Genomic DNA, 26,270 nt, shown 5'->3' with positions numbered 1-26,270 from the left:
AAAGTTAACTGTTTCTCCTCAGCCTTCACATATGAATGGTTTAGATTGATGGGAAGAAATTACCATATTTTAATCTTTTGAAAAACTTATATGAAGTCTTTTGTTCTAGATTCCTGTGTCTCTCCTGTCCAGCTACCTGCCCCCTCATACCCTTCATGCTCCATGATTTTTAAAAAGTATCACTCATTTTTTGGTTAGTTATTTTGCCAAGCTAAATTAAAATAACCCAAATCTATTAGGAGCAAAAGGAGTTTAAATAAAGTTAACATTGAACTTCAATCGTGCACCTATGGATGAGGACAGTGGGTGGGGAGTGAGGGTGGAGGGTGGGGTGGGAACTGGGAGGAGGGGAGTTATGGGGGGAAAAAAGAGGAACAAATGTAATAATCTGAACAATAAAGATTTAATTTAAAAAAATGAACTTCAATAATTATCTTACTCAAAGTTAGGCTAACTATTCAGTTTTTAAAAAATATATTCTTAATTGATTTCAGAGAGTAAGGTAGAGGGAGAGAGAGATAGAAACATCAATGATGAAAGAGGACATCTATGGGCTGCCTCTTGCACTCTCCACACTGGGGACCCAGCCTGCAACCTGGCACTTTTCCCTGACCAGAATCGAACTGCGACCTCCTGGTCCATAGGTTGATGCTCAACCAGTGAGTCAATGCCTGCTGGGTTAATTGTTCAATTTTTGATAGATTTTACTTTTTAGAAAAAATTTTCTAAAGGCTAGTTTTATCTCTTGAATGAAACTCTAGACAATTTGAACTATGGTATTTTTAACAGTTAGAGTTAGACATTTTCTCTTTACTCTTTTTTTTTTTTTTAATAACAAACTAAAGATGATGTCCACATTGTACAGGGTATAGAGTGCCGCTTCAGTTATTGAATCTTTTTTTTTCAAATTTTATATTTTATTGATTTTTTACAGAGAGGAAGGGAGAGGGATAGAGAGTTAGAAACACCGATGAGAGAGAAACATCCATCAGCTGCCTCCTGCACACCTCCTACTGGGGATGTGCCCGCAACCCAGGTACATGCCCTTGACTAGAATCGAACCTGGGACCTTTCAGTCCGCAGGCTGATGCTCTATCCACTGAGCCAAACCAGTTAGGGCCAGTTATTGAATCTTTACCTGTGACATGTCTGGGAGTTTCAGGATCTTTATTCCTGGTGTGCTCAAACTTCATGATGACATACTTTGGTGTAGGTATTTTTCAGTCGTTGTGCTAAGGTACTTGGCCCAGTGTGGAGACACGTCCTTTATTTCTTGGAAATGTTCCTATATTAATCTGTTAGTGATTTTCTTCGTTTTATCTTGTTAGAGGACTGGATCTCTGCCTTTACTTTTCCTTTTTTAATTAGTTATTGTCTTTTGCTTGTTTTTGCAAATTAATTTTTCTTTCTTTACTGTCTTTGTTTCTTTTTAGAGAGGGAATGTGGTAGATGTCTGTATGATCAGTTTGTATTTAACTGGTACATATTGTAAACTCTCTGTGAAGCTCATAGTACAAACTTTTAATAGTATATTAACCATTCTTAAATACCTGCCAATATTGAAAAAAGATTTATATTGCACCATTTTGGCTCTCTGAGTAGCACCATGGTGGTTGGCAGAACAAGCTCCTTACCAAAGGGAGCCAAGAAGAAAGTGGTTGGTTGATCCATTTTCTAAGAAAGATTGTAGTGATGTGAATGCACCAGCAATGTTCAATAAAAGAAATATTGGGAAAATTAGTCATGAGAACTCAAGAAACCATATTGCATCTGAGGGTCTCAAGGGTTTTGTTTTTGAAGTGAGCCTAGCTCAGTGGTTCTCAACCTTCCTAATGCCGCGACCCTTTAATACAGTTCCTGCTGAAGCCGGTTTGGCTCAGTGGCTAGAGCGTCGGCCTGCGGACTGAAGGGTCCCAGGTTCGATTCCGGTCAAGGGCATGTACCTGGGTTGCAGGCACATCCCCAGTAGGAGATGTGCAGAAGGCAGCTGATAGATGTTTCTCTCTCATCGATGTTTCTAACTCTCTATCTCTCTCCCTTCCTCTCTGTAAAAAATCAATAAAATATATTTTAAAAATAATACAGTTCCTCATGTTGTGGTGACCCCCAACCATAAAATTATTTTCGTTGCTACTTCATAACTGTCATTTTGCTACTGTTATGAATCGTAATGTAAATATCTGAAATGCAGGATGTATTTTTATTGTTACAAATTGAACATAATTAAAGCATAGTTATTAATCACAAAAACAATATGTAATTATATATGTATTTTCCGATGGTCTTAGGTGACCCCGAAAGGGTCGTTTGACCCCCAAAGGGTCGTGACCCACAGGTTGAGAACCGCTGTCCTATAAGCACATGTAACAAGGAGACCTGACCTAGTTTGAGTGCTCAAGTAACTACCTACTTCAGGTGAACTACAAACTTCCTCCACGTCCAAATCTTTCTTAATGTTATACTTTCCTTTTCTTCCCAACTATCAGTACCTTATTATTTCAGACTCTCATAGTTTCATATTGTTATAACCAACAACCTAAATTGGTCTCATATCCTAATTGCCCTTTCAATTTATTTACTCCTCAGTCAGATTGACTTTTTTCATTATGTCAGTTTCTTCCCTACCCCCACATTTCTGCAATTTGGAAAGAGTTTATAACTTTTCATTCTTTGTAGGATTAATAATAAAGTTATTTAATTTATGCTGAGAAGACTCTGGGCAGAATTATATAATGTCCTTATTTTGGGAAGGTAATATGTATAATTTCTAATATGTTTGTCCTATTAATATGGTTAATAATTAAGAGATGCTATACTATTACTCATATTCATTGATTGTGAACAAGACACAGTATAGACAGAGCTTATAGTTTGTTTTGGTAGAGAACAAGTAAACAGGGTCTCTCACATATACTAGTAGCATAAGGGCTGTATTGGATTAAACAGGAGTACAAAAGAGAGTAAATTTACTAATGGGGGGGAGGGGGTTGCAAAGGAAGCTTTCCCAAAGGTGATGACATCTAGGCTGAGACCTATATGTTGGAATTAGCTAGAAAAAGGTTGGGATGGGAACGAGGAGAAGAGTTACTTGCTAAAATAGCATCATGTATGTAAAAATCCTGGAGCATGGAGAGCTGGTGAAGGGAGTTAGTGGCAGTGGCTGAGACTGGGTCGTGTAGTATATCTTAGGGCAGGCCATGCTAAGAAGTTTGCCCTTATATCCTTAGTGCAATTGAGTAATCATGAAAGATTAAGCAGTGACATGATCAGATATATATTTTAGAAATATCACTGGTGTGGTGAATTGACTTGGATGGGATAATATTGGAGACAGGAAGAACAGTTGAGACCCTTGTAGACTTCCTGGGAAGAGATCAAGATAGTCTGAATTAAAATGGTAGTAGGGACTTGGGCATTTCAAGGAGGTAGGATTGACTTGACTTGGTAAATAGATTGTGAGTGAAGGAGAAGGTAGTGGTGAAGTTTCTGGCTTGATCAACTGGTTAGGTGGATGGCAGTTTTGAGAGAAATTTGATGTGTTAGGTTTGAATATATTGAGTACTTTGGAACATAGAGGTGTTTAGTAGAAGTGCAGTTGTAATTCAGGAGACAAAGACTAGGCTGGAAATAAAGATTTGCCATTAGGACTTTAGAAATGGCATTTTGAAGCCTGGGATGGATGAAATCACTCAGGAAATCTGGGCTTGAGTGAAAATAGTCAAGCATTCTGGGGAGCTCTCACAATTAAAGCCTGGAATAGTTTTTTAAAAATGTGTTTTAAACATCTTTCATGGATTGCTTTAATGTCTTCAAGAGTTCTCCTTCTATTACAATTAGGTATAACAGACTTTTTAAAAATTATGCAAATACAGAAATCTTTTACTATCTAAAATCTCTTTGGTTTGTGAGTTCAGTTAGCGAGAATTCAGTAGTCCAGAGTATTTTGAAACTATATATAGGATTGCTGGTGGAAAATTTTTTTCAGAAGTTTGGGAAAACATAATGATTAATCATTTACATGTCATTTTAACTGTATGCAGTAACATTTGGTAAAGGTAGCTCACATGTTTTATATTTTGTGTTTAGATTTATGTACGTATGTATTTATTTTTTATTGACTTCAGAGAGGAAGGGAAAGGGAGAGTTAGAAACATCAATGATGAAAGAAAATCATTGATTGGCTGCCTCTTGCACGCCCCACATTGGGGATTGAGCCTGCAACCAGGTCATGTGCCCTGACCAGGAATCAAACCGTGACCTCCTGGTTCATAGGTCAATGCTCAACCACTGAGCCATGCCGGCTGGGCTATAGTATTAATTTTAGGGTGACCATATAATTTATCATCTAAACTGGGACACTTTTAAGAGTGGAAGAAGAGTGCTTTTAATAATTTTGCTAGAACAACAGGCATAAAGTGGAACTCCTGAAAAACTTGAAGATCTTGTAATTTTTCCATAATTGTTTTTATGAAGTGCTAAGAAATGAGATGAAAACAGTGATAATAGTAAAGAAGGGTTTTGTGGCCTAATAAATTTGCAAAATGTTAGATGTAAAGTTAACTTCTTTCTGCTGGACTTCTTGGGACCTTTAATATGTTAATATGATTTGAGAAGGGAGGGCATGGCAGGGAGTTATAGATCTTGAATTTTCTGAATTTGTCTTGCCACAGAACCCTATTTCTCTGACTATTATTAGCATTATGAACCTAATTTGGAAAATGCTGATTTAGGGTATCCTATCGTATAAATTGGAGCTCTTTCATTTGAAGCTCCATCAGATTGCTTCTTAATAGTAAGTTTTATGTTGGGATTTTGATTGGTGACTATGTTAAAATAAGTAAAACTTGAAGTTTAAAAAATAAAACCTCAATTATATTTTCTGGAAAAATACTGCAATTGGGCCCTGGCTGGGTTCTTAGTTGGTTAGAGCGTCATCCCCATACGCCAAGGTTATTATTGGTTTGATTCCTGGTCAAAGCACATACAAGAAGCTAATGAATGCATAAGTAAGTGGAATAGCAAATTGATGTTTCTCTCTCTCAAATTAATCAATTAAATAAAAAATAAAAACACTGCAGTTTTGTTACTAGGAGAATGTTAGGAATTGAATAGGAGTTGATTGAACAGATTTTTAAACGGCCTTTTTGTGGTATTTCTTCCATACTAGGTAGTATGCTTGCATTTGTTTCTTTTTAGCATTTTAAACTTAGGATTCAGGCAGGGTTAGGTATTATTTCTCCTCTGTCACAGAACCTATCTCTACATTTTTTATCCTCAAATGGAAAATTATGCCTTCTAGATTTAGGAAGTAAAGAATTGAATTTCTGCTTTTAAGAACATTGGCTGCTTTTGAGTATTTGGAGAAATGATGTGGAATTTGATTAGTTCTATGTTTAAAGAATGGCATTGAAAAAAGTTTGGCCTTTCTGATTGATTATGATAAGCTCATTTTTCATTTCACTTTTTAATGGCAAAAAAAGCTAAAATACTCTTAAGATAGCCATAGTACATTTCTTTCTGTTGGCTAATTTACAAATTGTCCTTTAGACATCACAGTTAAACATGTCTTTTCTATTTTTGTGCTTTAAAAAAAAATTACTCTTTGTCAGTAACTTTGGCATTGCTCCTTATCTTTTTTTCTTTCTTCCTTTCTTTTTTGTTAATATTTGGAGGGTGTTAAAATGTATGCTGTTAGAGTTTTTGGTGCCAGAAGTTTGTGAGTAGCTCATCTTCCCTTTCCATAAATTTTAGGAAGATTGTGTAGTATGATTTTATGCTTCTCACCTTGAAATGTATTTTTATGTACATCAGTGAAATTTTTCTAAAGAGGATATGGGCATTTTCTTAAACTTGCTTTCACTACTATAAAAACTTTGCATGTAAATATTAATCATAATGCTGTTCTGATGATTATGATCTGTGTAAGTTTTATAGTTGTTTAGCAATTTTACTTTATGTAGAATAAAGCATTTTTTGTTGTGAAGTTGTTTCTCTTATTTATAATTAACTAGAAGCCCGGTACATGGATTCGTGTACTTGCGGGGGTGTGGCCTGTGGGGATTGCCCGCTGTGGGAGCACTGCTCATCCTGGTTATCCAAGCGGTTGTGGACCCGCCCTCTGAGTGGGCCAGTCCTGCTGTGGGAGTGCTGCTCATCCCGGTCAGCCAAACGGTGCTCCCACTGTGGGAGTGCACTGACCACAGGGGGCAGCTCCTGTGTTGAGCGTCTGCCCCCTGGTGGTCAGTGCGTGTCATAGTGACTGGTCGACCAGTCGTTCAATTTGGTTTCTGGGCTTTTATATATATAGATAATATAGCTGGGTACAAGAGTTCTGTTCTGTGTAGAAATGGAAGGAATATTATTAATAGGTTTCTGATGGAATTTGAAAGAATACTTAGCCATTCTGTCATTGCAAGACTTCAACAACTTTTTCCTATTTTTTTCTTTTTAATATTTTTCTGTAGTTTATGAAGAATCATTCCTAAGGCTTTTTAGAGCATTGTGTACATATTTTTCTAAACTTGTTTTTCTCTGAAATCTATAAATTAAGACTGAATCTTAATTATCAACTTATGATCAACTTAGTTATTTTACTGGTATACCCTAGACAGTTTTTAAGATTGGGGAATCCTGTCATAGCTGATTTGGCTCAGTGGATAGAGCGTTGGCCTATTGACAGAAGGGTCCCTGGTTCAATACCTGTCAAGGGCATGTACACCTCAATTGCACGCTCCTCCTTAGCCCCGGTGGGGGAGGCAACCTATCAATGTGTTTCTCTCACATTGATGTTTCTCTCTGTCTTTCCCTCTCTCTTTAACTCTGTAAAAATATCCTCGGGTGAGAATTAATTTAAAAAAATTTTTTTTAAGTTCTTTAAAAAAAAAAAAAGATTGGGGAATCCTGGGGAAACGGAGTCATCTGAATCTTAAGTAGTTAAACAATCTTTTTTATAACCTTAAGCTTTATTGTTAAGTGGAGGGAAATCTCTTAAGTTGTGCCACAGGGCTGTATTATCTTGACCTTGTTATATACCAAGTTTTAAGGATGACTTGTATGAATATTTAAGAGGCAAAACTCTTAGGTTTTGTAGGTGGCACAAAACTGGGAAAAATATGTTAGATAACAGAATCAAGGGGAGTTAATTCATCATCATCTCTTGGTCATTTACTAGGTGCCATGGACTATATTTAGCTTAGGTGATACAGAGATAAGTACTTGCCCTTGAAAAGCTCAAAGTGGGGGAAGGAGATAGACTAGAAAAATCAACAATTTACAACACTGGATGATTAAGTGCTGTAATAGAGCAGTGGTTCTCAACCTTCCTAATGCCGCAACCCTTTAATACAGTTCCTCATGTTGTGGTGACCACCAACCATAAAATTATTTTCGTTGCTACTTCATAACTGTAATTTTACTACTGTTATGAATCGTAATGTAAATATCTGATATTCAGGATGTATTTTCATTGTTACAAATTGAACATAATTAAAGCATAATGATTAATCACAAAAACAATATGTAATTATATATGTGTTTTCCGATGGTCTTAGGCGACCTTTGTGAAAGGGTCGTTTGACCCCCAAAGGGTCGCGACCCACAGGTTGAGAACCGCTGTAATAGAGGGTGTAGTAAATGATAAGTAAATGATGAACTAGAAAAAATGTTTAACAGTACTAAATATAAAGTTCTACTTTTAAATTTTAAAAAATTATATTCAAGAATGAGGAGGTTTAACTTAATAGCAGTTCATGTGGAAAAAAAAAAGTAAAGGTTTTAGTTAACTACAAGTACTTTATGAACAACAGTATGATGTTGCTACTCCCATTCCTTGCTGAAACATACTGCATCCTTTGCCTTGCCCAAGTAAAGCAAACCAATCAGCCTAAAATGTGAATGCCTTGTTAGGTTACGTAGGTAGAGATACTGTGTTCCTAATAAGGGAGTAATACTGCTGTATTCAAGATTAGTCAGACCACTATCTGGATTACTTAATTCACTCTGAGTAGGATGGACCTTCCCATGGACTGCAGAATGCTCAGAGAACAATGATTATGGTTAAAGGGGGTCTAGAAACCAGGTCGATTGAAGGAACAGAGCCCTCTTAACACATTTTAAAAATAGCCTCTATGGTACACAAACAGGATAACCTTTTAGAATCCTTGGGTGAAAGTTAGAGGAAATTTTGATTCACAGACTTCAGTAATATAGGCTACTATAAAATTAGGCTGTGAACTCTTAGAAGTGTTTCAGCAGGGCTGAGAGACCATCAATTAAGGAGGTTACAGATGGAGAGTTGGGCAAGATTTCTAAAGTTCTGTTTTATATTATGATCCTGCTATTCCCCAAAGACATCAAATTATCTGATTATAATTTTCAAATTATCTAATAGTTGTGTCAGTACTCTGCAGCATTGCGTGCACTTTGGCATCTGACTTGAGCCTAGCTCTGTAACCTTGAGTAGGTTACACCTGTTACTCTAAAATAGTTCTCTTGATATTTTCCCTCTAGGGCAGTGGTTCTCAACCTTCCTAATGCCGCGACCCTTTTATACAGTTCCTCATGTTGTGGTGACCCCCAATTTCATTGTTAACAGATTGAACATATTAAAGCATAGTGATTAATCACAAAAACAATATGTAATTATATATGTGTTTTCCGATGGTCTTAGGTGACCCCTGTGAAAGGGTCGTTCGACCCCAAAGGGGTTGCGACCCACAGGTTGAGAACCGCTGCTCTAGGGCTTTCCTTGAAGGCTTTGATTTAAAGACTTTGTTTAGCTATAGCAGGGGTGGGAAACGTCCAGCCCTTACATGGCCCATGAAATCATTTGATTTGGCCCTGCCAAGGCATTAGAGATGAGTTAAATAAATGTTGGACCAAATATAAAATACTAGTGGCCCAGTGCATGAATTTGCACATTGAAAGGAAATTAATTAGAAGAATATTTTAATATCACTATTTGCCCTTTCTCTATAATAGAAATGTCAACCAAATTCACGATCGACAATGACAGATAAAAACACATGTGTGCGATTGGCGCCAGCAAGAGCTTTGAATGTATCGTGCATGCATGAGTCAACTTAGCCTTTTATAGATAGACCTGCTTTCTGGTTTAGCTAAATTTTTTTACTGCCCAGTGAAGCACCCCACCTTCTCTTTCAGGTAATTGTCAGCAACACAGCAATAAATATCAACACAAAGCAGATTATTATTGTAGATAATGCAGGGAGAACAAAGGGTAAAAAATTTAACTGCAGCAGTGTTTGACTATATTCTGCACAGTGAGAAAACCTGAAGTCATTTTCAAGTCCACCATTTCTTCTTTTCAGTTGGGTCAAGTTTCTAAACTTTCTAAATTTCCTTTTTCTGGCTAATGAAAAGAAAATAGGATTCCACCGAATCTTCTATCTACCTTCTCCAGGACTTCTGTGAGGATCAAATGAGATGAGGCACAGAAACGCTTCATAGGCACTTGGTTACAGTGTAAAGTGTTTTCACCTGGCTAAAGTGTTCCTGGGCTGAAGAAACTGCAAGGAGGCTAGTCATTGCTACTTGACATCATTACTCGGAGGGAAGGACACTTAGCATATTAGCCTTTTATAAATATAGAATTAGTGCACCAGTGGGGTCCCTTGGCCTGGCCTGTGGGATTGGGCCAAAACCGGCTCTCCAACATCCACTGAGGGGTTCTGGATTGTAAGAGGGTGCAGGTCAGACTGAGGGTCCCCACCGGTGCGCGATCAGGGCCGGGGAGGGACACGGAAGGGCTCCAGTGCATGCCTGGCCCGTCTTGCTCAGTCCCGATTGATTCAACCCCAGGAGCAAGCTAACCTACTGGTTGACTGGTGGTCAGTGCACGTCATAGCTACTGGTCAACTGGTTGACTGTCTGCCTCCTGGTGGTCAGTGCACATCATAGTGAGCGGTTGAGTGGCCTTAACATATCATTAGTATATTACGCTTTGATTGGTTGACCGGACGACCAGACACTTAGCATGTTAGGCTTTTATTATATAGGATTATATAGGACTAGAGGCCTGAAATTCGTGCATGGGTAGGGTCCCTAGGCCTGGCCGGCAATCAGGGCCAATCAGGGCCTTCTGGCTGCCTGCCGTGGCCTTCCTTCCCCCGGCTGCCAGCAGCCAGCTGGGGCCTTCCTTCCTTCATTCTGCACTGTCCCCTGGTGGTCAGCACATGTCATAGTGAACAGTCGAATTCCTGGTCTGTCAATCTCCCAAGGGGACAGTTTGCATATTAGCCTTTTATTATATAGGATAGCAGGCTGATTTTTAAGTTGATAATTTTGAATGGCCTGAGAATGATGTTATAAATATACAAATGGCCTTTGGCAGAAAAAAGATTACCCACCCTGAGCATAGAATGCATTTTCTCTCTCACTTTTTGTTTTTAATATTTGTCTCTTCCTCCTTTTGGGTTTCTTTCACGTAGAATATCCTATTTCTTTAATTGCTTCTTGTCTTGTTGACACTTTAATTGTAAATACAGTAATACAGTGTTTTGTCTGTTTTTGATTGGGGCAGTTTGGGAAAGAACACTCAATTTTATAATTTGATGGACTTAAAATTTATTAAAGCCCTACTTATTATTTTGTAATTCTAGATTTTATTTGAAAAGTGATTCAGTTTTTCTATCCAAATGTCAGTTGTTGTTTTTTTAATACATACAATGGAAATAATAGTGATCTCTCTTGGGTTCTTGTGAGTTTAAATAAGATAATCATTACTACGTAATTGGCATAGGTAAGCATTTAATATATGTTAGGTTTATCATTATTTTTACTCTATTAACCCAAGTAAATGATGCTTAAAATTTTTATTGAAAACATTGCTAATTTAGAAAGATTCCACTGTCTATTTGGATTCTTTGTATTTCTTTAATTATGGAAGAGTAGAAGAATGAGAAGAAAGAGTTCATTTAATAGTTATAGCATTATAGAATTTTGAAATTTTAAGGAACTTGAGAACCTCTAGTTAATTTCTCATTTTCTGAAGTGAGAAAACAGACCTTGAAAGACTGTGATTTAGTCAATTAGCTGAAGACTAGCATATCTGTATGTGTGTTCATTGTTTATTCCTATATTCCTTCTTTCTGTGTACTCATTAAGGACCTGTGCATTGTTCCAAAAATCATTTATTGAACATCTGTTTGCAGAGCAGCTTTTAACTGGAATAAAAGTCATATTTTTCTCCCTCTGGGCAATATGGTTGGCAGTGTGTTAGAATTTTAAACTCTAAAAAAATTATTTAAACTTTGTTTTTTATTAGGAAAAATATTTCATTAAAATGTTCTTAGTTGGGTTATTTTTAGTGTTTAAGTTATCTAGAAGGAGCTTTTTGAAGGGACATATCTGTTTCATGAGATGGGGCAGTACATAAATAGGAATGATTAAATACCATATCAATGGAATGTTAGGTTTATACTTTGCTTGAAGGAGAATGGTATCTGCATATTTTGTCATTATGTGGAAGCTAAATGCCACCAGTATGATGGAATAGACCAGGAACAGAGGAGAATGATCAGCTAGAGGAGTAGGAACTATAGGTCATATTTCAGTCATCTTATATTGGGAAAAAAGAAGATAAATTGGGTGGAACAAGATTATGGAGATGTAACCAACTTGATTTGCTGCTTTAGTAGAGACTGTCTGTCTAACTAGGTTTTCTGGTTGAACTCGGTATTGTTGACAAATTGCTAATCAGCTGCTTATTAACTATTTCCAATGGAGAAGATTAAGAATGATCCACAAGTCAAGTCAGTTTTATTGGATGAAGAATCTGACTTTGAAAATAATGAATTAAATATTTTTGATGTACTGTAGTACAGGCTTTACTGTGCAATTTTAGCATTTTTTATTTCTTTGCTTTTGTAGATAGAAAGTAAAAGTATAAATGAGATATTATAACATTGTTAAATGCCTATTTTGTCTGTCTTTGGAATTCATTTTGGTTTACAATTGGTTATAAATTGATACCAGATAAAGATTCAGAATATAGAGTCTGCTTTATGACTAATTTTTTAAACCACGGCAGTGGGGTGTATGAATGAGAGTAATTATGTTGTTTTACAGGAAGTACCCAATTCTTATTCCCAATTTCAATATGACCTTTAATAATGTAAGGTCATAATAGCTAATGAAACAATAAAACTGGCACTTTCTATTTAATTGTAAAAGCACTTTGTCTACTAATACTTGTTAATATTGCTTGAATATTGACTTGTATTTGTCTTTCTCAGAATATGTTTCCTGACTCTTAATTGGAATAGCATTCTCTCATACGTGTGTGTGTAAGTACGTGTGTGTGTGTGTGTGTGTGTAAAATTTTATGTTTCTGCAGAGGAGATTATGTGAAATGTCTTACTGAATTATAAGCACCTCCCCCTCCTCTCTTCCCATTCACCGACTCTGCCTTGAGAACATTGGAAGCCAACCTTATACTGCCAAAGAAGGAGATTAGAGGATTCCTTTCTGTCAAAAGTGATCAGACAAAAGGAATTCTCAAAATAGCCAGGTTCCTGCCCAATTATTTTAGAATGAAGTACCCTGGTCTGCTCACTCACACAGATCTTCTAATCATCTTTCAGTGTCAGGATTTACTATTAGGTATAATTGTAAATCCAAGGATTCTCTCATTTTATTTTAATGATTTTTAAAAAATATATTTTTATTAATTTCCGAGAGGAAGGGGGAGAGAGAGACAGAAACATCAATGATGAGAGAGAATCACTGATTGGCCTCTCCTGCACATCCCCTACTGGAAATTGAGCCTGCAACTCCCATATGTGCCCTGACCTGACTGGGAATCAAACTGTGACCTCCTGATTCATAGGTTGATTCTCAACCACTGAGCCACACCAGCTGGGTGATTCTCTCTCATTTGAGGGAAATGTCAGCATGAAAGGTAGAGACCAAAGCAAATAGCAAAAAAGAACTCAGGTTACAGAGACAGTGCAGAGATCAGAAGAAAACAACAACAATGGCAAATTTATATCCTCAGAAAAGAAGATACTACATTCATGGAAAATAGTAAGATGTAGGGAAAATTAAAAAGAAATTTGCAGCAAACAGAAAAGCTTATGGAAGTTAAAAATTTAATAGAAGAGTTAGAAGATAAAGTTGAGATCTTTCAGAAAATAGAGCTAAGACAAGAGATATAAAATGTTGCCAAAACCAGTTTGGCTCAGTGGATAGAGCGTCGGCCTTCGGACTGAGAGGTCCCGGGTTCGATTCCGGTCAAGGGCATGTACCTGGGTTGCGGGCGCGTCCCCGGTGGGAGATGTGCGGGAGGCGGCTGATCGGTGTTTCTCTCTCATCGATGTTTCTGACTATCTCTCTCCCTTCCTCTCTGTAAAAAATCAATAAGATATATTTTTAAAAAAAGATATAAAATGTTAGGGAAAAAATAGAGTGAAAAAAAAGTAGAGACTCAATCTAGGAAGGCCGTTATCTAAATACAGAGAGCTCCCGAGTTAGGATGGTTCAACTTAGGATTTTTTGACTTTACGATGGTGCTAAAGGCATAAATGAGGGCACAGGCCAGGAAATAATCACCTATATTGATCTTTTCTCAGGTTAGCAATAGTATGCGGTTAAGGTATGTTCTCAATCCTGGGCAACTGCAGTGAGCTACAGCTCCCAGTCAGGCCTGCCATCATCAGGGTAAACAATCAAATCCTCTTTTGTGTACTGTGTTGTCATTTTTTGGGGGGGCTATTGTATTCTGAGCATGTTTAAGGTAGATTTGGCTAAGCTATGATGTTCAGTAGGTTAGGTGTATTGAATGCACGTAAAATATTTTCAGTTTATGATGGGTTTATCAGGAGGTAAGTCAAGAAACATTATAATAGGCAGAGGAGAAAGAGGATAGAAAAAAAGTCTAAGGAAGATAAGAAAACTTGCCAGAACTAAAGAATACATCTCTAAAGTTAAAAGACTCAGCAATTATCACTTCAAACAATTGAAAAATAAGAAAACCCAACCCAACCACAAACCACACGACACATTGTAAAATGTCAGAGCACATAAAGAGAACTTCTATAAACTTCCTGAGAGGGATATACAGGTGACCATGAAGTTATCAGAATGATGGTGTGCTAGGCTTCTAAACAGCAATACTGGAAGCCAGGGGACATTGAGGAAAAGCCTTCAGAATTCAGATAGAACATGTTTTCCTGTCTAGAATTCTATACTGAGTCCATTTTGGTTATTAAATATATATTTAATAAGTGAAGATATTTTTAGACAATGTAAGAAATAAAAAAAATGGAGAATGGGTTATGGGAAGTACAAAGGGTAGAAATACCCTACTAAAAAGAGAAAACCAACAAAGAAGTGAGATTAAGGAAATAGGATCCACTATGGGAGACAAGGGAATTACCAGGATAAGTTAAATCCTGGTATGACCATAATTGTGTACAGGCCTAGAGAGCATGTAGTCCAAATTGGAGCCTGATGGAGGGGTACAGGATACATACATACACGTACACACACACACACACACACACACACAAACACATATTGATTTAGAGAGGAAAGGAGAGAGAAAGAGAGAAAGAAACTTCAGTGATGATAGGGAATCATTGATCAGCTGCCTCCTGCACACCCCCACTGGGGATCAAGTCCGCAACCCTGGCATGTGCCCTGTCTGGGAATTGAATTGTGACCTCCTGGTTTCATGGGTTGACTCTCAACCACTGACCCACACCGGGCAGGCCAGAGGTGTATTTTTAAGAGATTAAAACAGATTTCCTCTTCCTTCCCCCCTCCCTCTAGGCATTTGAAGAGTTTCTATTGTTGTCAGGCCCCAGTGTTAGATTCTGAGGGTAACATGCATGGCCTTGTGTCTTAGTGGACCTCAGTCTGGACATGGAATCACCTATATAAACAGAAAATTATAATACAGTGATTTAGTGCTAAAATATAAGAAAAAATGGCTAGTAAAAGTAGTGAGGAGAGAGACATTAGTTCTTTTAGGCCTAATGGGCAAAAGCTGGACTTTGAGGAAACAAAGCATTTTCTAGACCAGAGAAGTAGAAGAAGAGTTCATATTTCTTTGATTAACCAGCTATATTGCATATAAAGCTCTTCATACACTCTTTTTCTCACTATTTTATTTTTTTCTTTGTTTTGCAATCTGCAAAGAACTTCTAGGGGAGGCTGTCATCTCAGGGAGTGGTGAGGAATTAAGGAAGGCAGTTTAATATGATGCGAAGGGGATAAAACAGTTGAGGAAATAGCAAATGGTAAGCTTACATATGTCTTACATCCTAACACCTTCCTGTCAGTGGTGATAAAGTCAGGATTTTGCTGTTAATTGGGTAAGTCATTTCTTCTCAGTGGAGTTCATTTTCCTCCACTTTAAAATGAGAGGATTGGTGCAGATCAAGCATGTCAAACTCAAAAGCTAACATGGGCCAAATACTAGTTAACAAGGTTTAAGTTTATGTGGGCTGCAAAAAAAAAAAAAAGCTTCAATTTTCATAGAAACATAAGTTTATTTTGAAAAGTATAGTATTAAAAAAAAAAGAACAAGAGCAATGATAAAATTAATGTTTTCTTCCTGACACATGGCATTGCTTCTTTGCTACTTCTGGGGAAATCTTGTTCACAGTGATTACTTTCAAAACTGACCCAAGGTGAATATCAGTAATTCTGGATCTGACAGGAGACTTATTTCCTTTCATAATCTACTAGAGGCCCAGTACATGAATTTGTGCATGGGTAGGGTCCCTTGACCTGGCCAGCAATTGGGGCTGATTGGGGCTGTCTCACCCAGTCCTGATTAGGGCCATCAGAGCCGGCCAGCCTGGGGGAGGGACCACGGGAGGTAGGCTGTGGGAGTGCACTCACCACCAGGGGGCAGCTCCTGCATTGAACATCTGCCCCCTCGTGGTCAGTGTGCATCATAGCGACTGGTCATTCGGTCCACCGGTCGTAATGGTTGCTTAGGCTTACTCGTTCAGTTGACCACTCGCTGTGACGCTCAGGCATGGAACAGACTGATGAATCTCAGAGGGAAGGGGGATGCGGGAGGGTGGGAAGAGATTAACCAAAGATCTTATATGCATACTAGAGGCCCGGTGCACGGATTTGTGCACCGGTGGGGTCCCTCAGCCTGACCTGCAGGGATCGGGCTGAAATCGGCCTGGTGCACTAATCGAGACAGGCTGGACATGCCCTGGAGCCCTCCCATGGTCCCTCCCAGACCCCGATTGGCCCCCATCAGGACTGGGTGAGATGGGCCAGCCCTGTGGGGATTGGGCTGAAACCAGCAGTCCAACATCCCCCAAGGGGTTCCGGGTTGCGAGAGGGCACAGGCCAGGCTGAGGGACCCAACCAGTGCATGAATTCGTGCACCAGGCCTCTAGTTGTAAATAACTGCTCACGCTGTTATATTGGCTGGGCCGCAAAAATACTCGTGGGCCATGAGTTTGACATGCTTAGTGTAGATGGTATTGACAGTCTCAGTAGTTTGGAAGAAATGGAGAAACAATGACCAAATCAGTTTAGGAACATAGGGTTAAACAAAGTTAAATAGATTTCTTTATTATAGCCTTACACATTAGGGCATGTGCATTGAACTCGTGGACTTTTTAGCCTGGCCTTGCCAGTGTAGTGCCTCAATAATATTTCCCGCTCTACCCTTTTTCTAATGGTTTAGTGGAAAGAGAAGGGGCTTTAGAATCTTACATAACTGGGTTTGAATCCTGACTGCTACTTAGTGGCTCAGTAGCCTTAGGTAAGTTATTTAACACTCTTAACTAGTTCCTTTGATAACACCTTGTGTATTTGGAAATATTTAGTGAAAACCAATATGAAAATATCAAATGTATTTAATATATAATGGGTCAAAAAAGATATAGCTTATGTCCTATAAATTCCAGAATTAGTATAGAATGTAGTACTTGATAATGTTATTTATATCCTGTATACATTTGGTATTTGAAGTGGGCTGCTTATATGTTTCATGTATACTAATATAATTTTTCCCTAAGAAAACAAATGTTCTTGAAAGCTCATTATTCTATTTTGCCATCCACATATCAGTCAGCATTCTGGAGACTTAGTAAGTGCTTGATAAAGAACTCACAGTTTCATCAAAACAGTGGGATGAGGTGGGATGTGGTTAATCTTAAAATGTTTCATAACCCTGGGTAGAAGTCAGTGAATTACAAATATTAATTTTCTTTGGTTACTTATGTTAAATGACTTAAACTAAGTTTGAAATAACTAAAACTCACTGTAAATAAATTGTTCTCTAAGCAAACGATAAGGAGAAAGTGTTATAATAAAGTATTGTTTAATATTGTAAATTATATTCTTGGAATACTAATGCTTTACATTTTGTTTTGTCTCTAAGCAAATGGTTATGAGCCTTAGAGTTTCTGAACTTCAAGTACTATTGGGCTACGCTGGGAGAAACAAGCACGGACGCAAACACGAACTTCTCACAAAAGCCCTGCATTTGCTAAAGGCTGGCTGCAGTCCTGCTGTACAAATGAAAATTAAAGAACTCTATAGGCGGAGGTTCCCCCAGAAAATCATGTCGCCCGCGGACTTGTCCATCCCCAGCGTACATTCAGGTCCTATGCCAGCAACTTTGTCTCCATCTACCATTCCACAGCTCACTTATGATGGTCACCCTGCATCATCACCATTACTCCCTGTTTCTCTTCTGGGACCTAAACATGAACTGGAACTCCCACACCTTACATCAGCTCTTCACCCAGTCCATCCGGATATAAAACTTCAAAAATTACCATTTTATGATTTATTGGATGAACTGATAAAACCCACCAGTCTAGGTAAGATGATTATTCTATAATGGTTATTTGGTTACTTTTGGGGGATACATTTTCATTTTAGAGTTTTAATATGACTCAGTTGATTATTCATAATGAAATTTATACTTGGTAATGCCATCTAGATGATAATAATGATCTTCCAATTTTAGACAGAATCAAATGTATAGAAGCTATCTTAGACAATAAAAGTGTAGCCAAGTTTCTAGTGATGGTTGCTAACACAGTAAATATTAAAATGTTTTTAAGAATATAAATTTGTGAAGTATATTTTAGATTATTAATATTTTATTACAACCTTACAAATTAAAAAATTAAAAACCAGTAATTATTACTGACCTCAATTCATTTCTTAATTTTCAAGAAATTAAGACATATAAAACAAATGACTAGCTAGTTTTGATTATTTAAATGAGTTCATGGTTGTAATTATTATAAAAGGAGATTTGAGCTTTGATGTGTAGTATTTCAGCTTCAGTTGACTTTTTAAAGTGGACATATGTGCTTTGCAGGTGCACACATACATAATCATGGCAATATAATACAAATACTTGAAATTTCACTTACTGTGTTTTTCCTAGAATATTAAATAGAATTTAATTTATTAATCAACTTGCAGTTTTATTTTATTTTTTATATATTTTTAATATATTTTTATTGATTTCAGAGACAAAGGGAGAGGGAGAGAGATAGAAACATCAATGATGCGAAAGAACCATTAATTGGCTGCCTCCTGCATGCTCCCTTCTGGGGATCAAGCCCAAAACTTGGGCATGTGCCCTGATTGGGGAATCAAACCATGACCTCCTGGTTCATAGGTCGACACTCCACCAGTTAGCCATACCGGCCGGGCAATCAGTTTGTAATTTTAATTGCTATAATGCAACCTTACTTTATTTAATGAAGAATAAAACAAATGTTATTGTGATCTCTGATGCTTTTGGTGTAATTTATTTAAAATCACATTTCCAGGTGCTTGTTTGTTGTTATAAATAAGAGGTTGTTGGTAACCAATGGCCTGCCAGCTGTTCTTTGTGAATCTGAGCTAAGAATGTTTTTTTGGCCCTGACTGGTTTGGCTCAGTGGATAGAGTGTTGGCCTGCGGACTCAAGGGTCCCAGGTTCCATTCTGGTCCAGGGCATGTGCCTTGGTTGCGGGCACATACCCAGTAGGGAGTGTGCAGGAAGCAGCTGGTCAATGTTTCTCTCTCATCGATGTTTCTAACTCTCTGTCCCTCTCCCTTCCTCTCTGTAAAAAATCAATAAAATATATATTTAAAAAAAAAAAAGAATGTTTTTTTGTGTGTTTTTTTAAATGTTCCTAAAGAGTTCTTTAAGAAAAAAAAAAAAAAAAAAAAAGAATATGCAACAGAGACCATGTTTGTCTGCAAAACCTAAAATATTTACTGTCTGGCCCTCAAAGAAAAAGTTTGCCAACCCCTGTTACAAACAGTTAAACCAGGGGTCCTCAAACTTTTTAAACGGGGCCAGTTCACTGTCCCTCAGACCGTTGCAGGGCCGGACTATAGTTTAAAAAAAAAACTATGAACAAATTCCTATGCACACTGCACATATCTTATTTTGAAGTAAAAAAACAAAACGGGAACAAATACAATATTTGTATTTGCATGTGGCCCGCGGGCTGTAGTTTGAGAACCCCTGAGTTAAACATTTCAGTTTGGGGGATTATTGAGTGTTGAATTTTGAGAACATTTACTGAAATTCTTTGAACTGGGAAATGTTTGTTTTTATATTTTGCAGAGTTTACATGAATAAATCAAGATTATAGGAGTTACTTTCATATAACATAAATTTTATATCACATTTTATTTTAAAAATAGCCATAATAAGAAAACTTAACAATTGTTGAGAACCTATATGCTTATGAAGCTTTACACATGTTTATTATAAAAAATGAAAATGCCAAGTCCTTTCCTCATTAGCAGTTCAATGTGTATGCATATAAAAACAATTTGTTTCTGCCCTAACTGGTTTGGCTTGGTAGGTAGAGCATTTTTGGCTTGGTAGGTAGAGCATTGGCCTGCAGACTGAAAGGTCAAGTTTCGATTCTGGTCAAGGGCATGTACCTTGGTTGCGGGCACATCCCCAGTGGGAGGTGTGCAAGAGGCAGCTGATCGATGTTTCCTCTCTCATCGATGTTTCTAAGTCTCTATCTCTTTCCCTTCCTCTCTGTGAAAAATCAATAAAATATATTTTAAAAAAAACAAGAAAGAAAAAAAACAATTTGTTTCTTGTTTTTCAAGGAGGAATCGTATTATACATAGTATTCTGTGTTGCCAAAAACATGCTGTACTAAACATCATCTGAGATTTAAAGGAAAAAATGCTGGTGGCTTTTATTTGATTGGATTCCCAGCTCTCAAATTTTCTTATAGTCTAAATCAGCAGTGAGCAAACTACGGCCTGCGGGCTGGATCCGGCCCCTTTGAAATGAATAAAACTAAAAAAAAAAAAAAAAAAAAAAAAAGACCGTATGCTTTTATGTAATGATGTTTACTTTGAATTTATATTAGTTCACACAAACACTCCATCCATGCTTTTGTTCCGGCCCTCCAGTCCAGTTTAAGAACCCATTGTGGCCCTGGAGTCAAAAAGTTTGCCCACCCCTGGTCTAAATTAATGCGTCTTGCTGTTTTTACTTTCATACAAGTACCAGTATGAATAGATGTTGTTTACACATGTATCTAAATTTTGTTTCAGAGTGGAAGTGCAGACTGGACAAGTCATGGTTTTGTTGGATAATGTTTTAAATTAAACTTAAATTAAGGAAATTTTAAATTTTTATTTTGAAATACTTTACTGAGATACTTTGCTTGAATATATATTTATTTCTAATTGTCTGTACTAATTGTCTTTTCATGCTTTTGTAGCCATAACTTAATATATCATAATTTATATCTTATAGCTTTAATACTTCAGGGTACATCTATCTTTATGAGCTTTTTTTGTGTTGTGTTAATCCTCACCCGAGAATATTTTTCCCATTGATTTTTTTTAGAGAGTGGGAGGGGAGAGAGAGACACACCCATAGATGTGAGAGAGACACAGTGGTTGGTTGCTGGCCCAACCAGGGCTGGGGATTGGACCTGCTACACAGGTATGTGCCCTTGATTGGGACTTGAATCCCCTTCCTTTCTGTGTGTGGGCTTATGATCTAACCACTCAGATGCACCAACCAGGGCTCTTTATGAATTTTTTAATGTGAACTCAGTAATGGGTTAAATATCTGGTTACCCCCTAAAATATTAGAAACAGATAGTTCATAAGGAAGTATAATGACTCAAGTCCAGAATGTGACAGGTAAATTAATTTTTCATTTGTATCCCTTCTATTTTGGCCTTAAGCACTAGATTTAAATAGATTTTTAGATGTTCTGATGTATGCTGAATGTCTTTATGCATGATTCATGTTTCTAAAAAATCAAAATAGTTGTTTTGTTATCCCCTACTTTATTGGGTAATTCTTATCCATTCTTAGAGTAATTTTATTATATTTCTTTAATTTTAAAGTACTTTTAAGGCTTTTTCATTTTGGGGGCACATATTAAAGATAATGTCTTTCGTTGTCTGTAGTTAACTAGAAGAATGGGAGATGAAGTAAAGGTGGTTGTAAAGTAAAATGCTTGATTTATTGTGTATTTTTGCCTGTCAGTGTTAAAATCTGTTTGTCCTATTTCAAATGCTTTTTAAAACCTTCTCCATTAATTTTTCTAAGATTTCCCATTTAACCTGTCTATTCCTCTCCCATCCAGAATCGATTTCACTTTCCTGCATGCTCTTACATTTTGTTGTTGTTAGTTTCTTAAAATGATAATGCTCTGCTGTATTCATCTATATATTCCCATAATAGCTAGCTATGAACCTGTTACATGGTAGTTGTTCAGTAAACATTTATTAGCTCTCTAATTCATTTAAATACAATAGTCTTTTACTTTAATTCAGTGAATTTTAACCATTTTATCATCCAAATACAACTGAGGCACACCACTTAGCATAAACAGTAGCTTATGAGAGGTAGAAAATATTTAATAGACTATTTAAAAATATTCCCCACATTACAAAGACAACAAATTTAATGTAGAATCCATAGACACTACTTACTTTAGACATAAATTTTTAAAATATTTCTATTGTGTTCCTCTAGTCAGAAGTCATCTGTGTGTATGTGTGTGTGATTATTTCTGCTTTTCTTTTAATGAAGAGGAGAATCTTAAATACTGACTTAACCCAGCAGGATCTTAGCCACATATATTATTGATTCATGTAAATAATTGGACACAGAAAAATTTTAATCTTCATAGTAAGTATATTGAGCACCCTGTGTTAAAAAGTATATTTTGGAATGTCATTTACATAGTGTGCCACTTTTGGTGTTGATGAGCTATGAAATTTACACAATTATGAAAGTCAAATGGGCAAATAATTTTGATTAAGATATTTTGTTAATGTCCATTTAGATACAAGATGTTTCCCCTAAAGTCCTTTAATATTATTTAGAATATTATTTATATTTATTAAGTTGGCTTGTGTTAGAGCATAATGGTAAAAACAAAATATTTTCATAGTGACTAAAAGAATAATTCTTTAGCATACAGTATTTGATTTGATTCAGAATTGAATAATCAGTTTTGTAATATTTAAGTTTTGTAATTACAAATGCAACTGGCATTAACAGGTTTGAGAATAAATTTTCTTTTGTATTATTGTTATTTAACTCTCCAAAGACAATGAAATTAGAAGTTTTATTTGTACTTTTGCCTGAGAATAATTTCAGTGAGGTGTTTTTTTTTTAGAAATCTTTTAGCTCTCTGTCACCTCTTTGGAAGGGTTATAATGGGGGAAAGCTTGAGAGAAGTAGGGTGATAATGAACAAATTAAGTTGTGTTTTTTTTTTTTTAATCTTTATTGTTCAGATTATTACAGTTCCCCTTTTTTCCCCTCATAGCTCCCCTCCACCCAGTTCCCACCCCACCCTCTGCCCTTACCCCCCACTGTCCTCATCCATAGGTGTACAATTTTTGTTGCTGGGTCAAAGGTCATACACATGGAAAATGTAGCTATTTCCATCCGCAACGTGTCCCTTTGTTCGGAAAGATCTCTCACGACTTGTTCACACTCTACTCAAAAAGGGTACGGAGACATTTAACGGCTTTTTAAAATAATGTGTTCTCTTATGTTTAAAATGAGGATTTCACTACCAAAAGTGAGGAGAAAGCAACACTACAGCTGCTCTCGCCCTTCTCGCCCTTCGGGTGATAGTTGTGCTTGGGGCTGCGCGCTGGGCCATCGATGAAGCCGTCTGGGCGGCTCACGCGGCTCTGCCGGCTTCGCAGGGGCTGTGATGGGGGGAAATGAGGGTCCCCTGCTGGGCGGGAGAGTGGGTTGGGGGCGAGTCTCCCTGCTGGCCCGCGTGATCGGGTCCCGGGTGACCACCGGCACTCACGCCCCCAACCTGCTCTCCCGGGTTGAGGGCCTGAGTGCAGGCAGACGCCGCAGCCGCCCCGCCGGCTCGCGTCCAAGTCTGCTGGCCGGATCAGGTCCCGGGCGACCGCTGCAGCCGCCCCACAGGCCCGCGTGATCGGGTCCCGGGCGACCGCCGCAGCCACCCCGCCAGCTCGCGTCCGGGTTTGCCGGCCGGATCAGGTCCTAGGTGACCACTGGCACTCACGCCCCCTACCCGCTCTCGCGGGTTGGCGGCATGAGTGCGGGCGGACGCCGCAGCCGCCTCGCCGGCCCGCGTCCGGGTCTACCCGGGCGACTGCTGGCACTCACACCCCCAACCCGCTCTCTGATGGCGCTGTACCATCCTGCCTGCAATATGCAAACTAGCCGCCATCTTTTTTGGCGGTTAACTGCCATCTTAGTTGGCAGTTAATTTGCATATCTCACTGATTAGCCAGTGAAAAAGGTATCGGTCGTACGCCAATTACCATTTTTCTCTTTTATTAGTATAGGATATTTAAATGCCATTTAACAAAGAAAAATCAACCAAAAAAATGAGTTCGCCTGTCACCTCTGACACGCGTGTCATAGGTTCGCCATCACTGGTGTATATAGTACTTGAGATGTGCGTTTCTGAATTTGCTGGTGGGTCCTATACCACTTTGGTTTAGTCTCCCCATCAAAATTTGAATTATCGTACAAGTCGCAGACTAGCTGGCTTGAGGACTTGGTTGTGGTAATCATGATGCAACAAAGGGAGAACCCAATTTGGCAATCCATTTCTTTCCTTTAAGAAAGTTTGTTGATAGATACCTGGGACATTCCCTTTCTTTAGTAGCTATACCAGTGGTCCTCAAACTAAGGCTCGTGGGCCACATGCGGCCCGCCGAAAACATTTGTTTTTTTACTTCAAAATAAGATATGTGCAGTGTGCATAGGAATTTGTGCATAGTTTTTTTTTTAAGCTATAGTCCGGCCCTCCAACGGTGTGAGGGACAGTGAACTGGTCCCCTGTTTAAAAAGTTTGAGGACCCCTGAGCTATACTATTTCAGTGCTGACAGTGCTTGCAGATGACTTTAGTAGTTTTATATTGAGATTAGTCATTCTAATTTGTTCACACTACTGCTGCTAAGTTTATTAAAACTAAAATGTAAATAAGCTTTAGATATTCCAAGAATGGGATACTGTAGTGCAAAAGAAGCTGGATGTTGAATGCAGTATTATAATTAAATTATTTTAAGGTAGATAAAAAATAAAATGGCTGAATTGTTTTTAAGAATCAACTTTAATATATGACTTCTACCTGTTCTTGGTAGTTCCAAGAATTTTGTTTCTCTCTCTCTTTCTCTCTCTATAATATTAAAAGGGTAATATGCTAATTAGACCAGATGTCCTTCTGGACAAAGTCGGGGTCACAGAGTGGCCAGCCTGGGTCCCCCGGTGCCTGCAGGTGGCTGGAGGGAAGCCGGTGCTGGCAGCCAGGGGAAGAAAGGCCTACTCTTGCATGAATTTCATGCCCTGGGCCGAAAGAGAGAGAGGGAGAGGGTGAGGGTGAGGGTGAGGGAGAGGGAGGGAGAGAGGGAGGGAGAGAGAGAGAGAGAGAGAGAGAGAGAGAGAGAGAGAGAGAGAGAGAGAGAGAGAGAATGAATGAATATGAGAATTCTAGAGGGGAAAGGAGAGGAAGAGAGAGAGAGAGCTAGAAACACCAATGATGAGAGAGAATCATTGATTGACTGCTTCCTGCATGCCCCCACTGGGGATTGAGCCCACAACCTGGGCATGTGCCCTTGACCGGAATTGAACCCTGGACCCTTCAGTCCACAGGCTGATGCTCTATCCACTGAGCCAAACCAGCTAGGGCCAGAATTTTGTTTCAGTGTTTATTTTGGAGCTGTACCTTACAGTATTTTATTTCTGTTTTTAAATTTTATTACTTTAATTTTTAAATTAATGACTTTGTTGTAAGATATAGATTGGAAGGGAAAATCACTTTAATGTACTCAATAGCAGCCTATTGTGTTTCTTTTCATGACTTCCCCATGTGAAGTTTTTTAAAATAAATATATTTTTATTTATTTCAGAGAGATAGAAACATCAATGATGAGAGAGAATCATTGATCAGCTGGCTCCTACACGCCCCCTACTGGGGATTGAACTGGCAACCTGGGCATGTGCCCTGACCGGAAATTGAAATGTGAACTCATGGTTCATAGGTTGATGATCAGCCATTGAACCACACCAGCAGGGGCACCCCCATGTGAAGTTTAAATGTAAAGTTAGCAATTTTTATTTACATACAAAGGAAATGATGAATACAGCTGATTACATAAATACTAGTATCTTAAACTTTTATGCAACAGGTGTTTTTTTTTTAAGCCCAAGTATAAAAGTAAAATTGGATAGTGAAGAAGGCTGATAGGAAAAGATTTGTTCATTCCAAACAGGGTGTTGGAGGAGAGCTCTACAGACACCTTAGATCACCAGAAAAGACTAACAAGTAGGCCCTAGAGCAAATTAAGCCCCATAACATTGCTGGAGGCAAAAATGACAAAATTGAAGCTATCAGACTCGGGAAATTATGAGAAGGCAGTGTTTCTTTGGAAAAGACAATAATTCTGGGGAAAACAGAAGGATTGGGAAAGAGGAAGACCAAGTATTATGTTAAAATTATAGACTTTGTATAACTCAATACCTAAATATTTTAAGGAAAAACTCTCTTTTCAACTTCGTGTATATTTTAGGTTTTTGCTAGGATTTATTCTGTTGTAATGACATGTATATGTAGTTAATCTTCCTAATGGCTTTTTAATATTTTGAGTGAACAAAACCTTTTTTGCCTTATAAAGAAAATAATTACAGAGCTTTCAATATGTAGAGAGATCTTAAAAGTAAGATGAAGATGGTAAGTCTCCTTAAAATAGAGAAGGCCTTGCTAGTGTGTTTGAGCATTGTCCCATGCACCAAGACATTGCAGGTTTGATTCTCAGTCA

At 37.9% G+C, this 26,270-nt stretch overlaps 1 protein-coding gene across 4 annotated transcripts in view; it reads left to right on the top strand.

The window, feature by feature from the left end:
• The window catches only part of PIAS1 (protein inhibitor of activated STAT 1), a 131,517-nt gene that overhangs the window by 18,177 nt on the left and 87,070 nt on the right, over window positions 1-26,270 (top strand). For 2 of the 4 annotated variants that reach the window (XM_059697237.1, XM_059697263.1), the window contains exons 1-2: window positions 13,600-13,677; window positions 17,378-17,822. In XM_059697237.1, coding sequence (XP_059553220.1) covers window positions 13,615-13,677; window positions 17,378-17,822 — 508 coding nt within the window. In that variant the 5' untranslated portion in view covers window positions 13,600-13,614. Of the gene's footprint in view, window positions 1-13,599; window positions 13,678-17,110; window positions 17,133-17,377; window positions 17,823-26,270 lie in introns of those variants that run through there. The other 2 variants (XM_059697255.1, XM_059697246.1) reach the window with 2 other exon arrangements.

Source organism: Myotis daubentonii, chromosome 1, assembly GCF_963259705.1.
Source record: "Myotis daubentonii chromosome 1, mMyoDau2.1, whole genome shotgun sequence".
NCBI classification, from domain to species: Eukaryota; Metazoa; Chordata; class Mammalia; order Chiroptera; family Vespertilionidae; genus Myotis; species Myotis daubentonii.
Note: the sequence above shows the minus strand (reverse complement) of the source record. Positions and strands in the feature narration are given on the sequence as shown.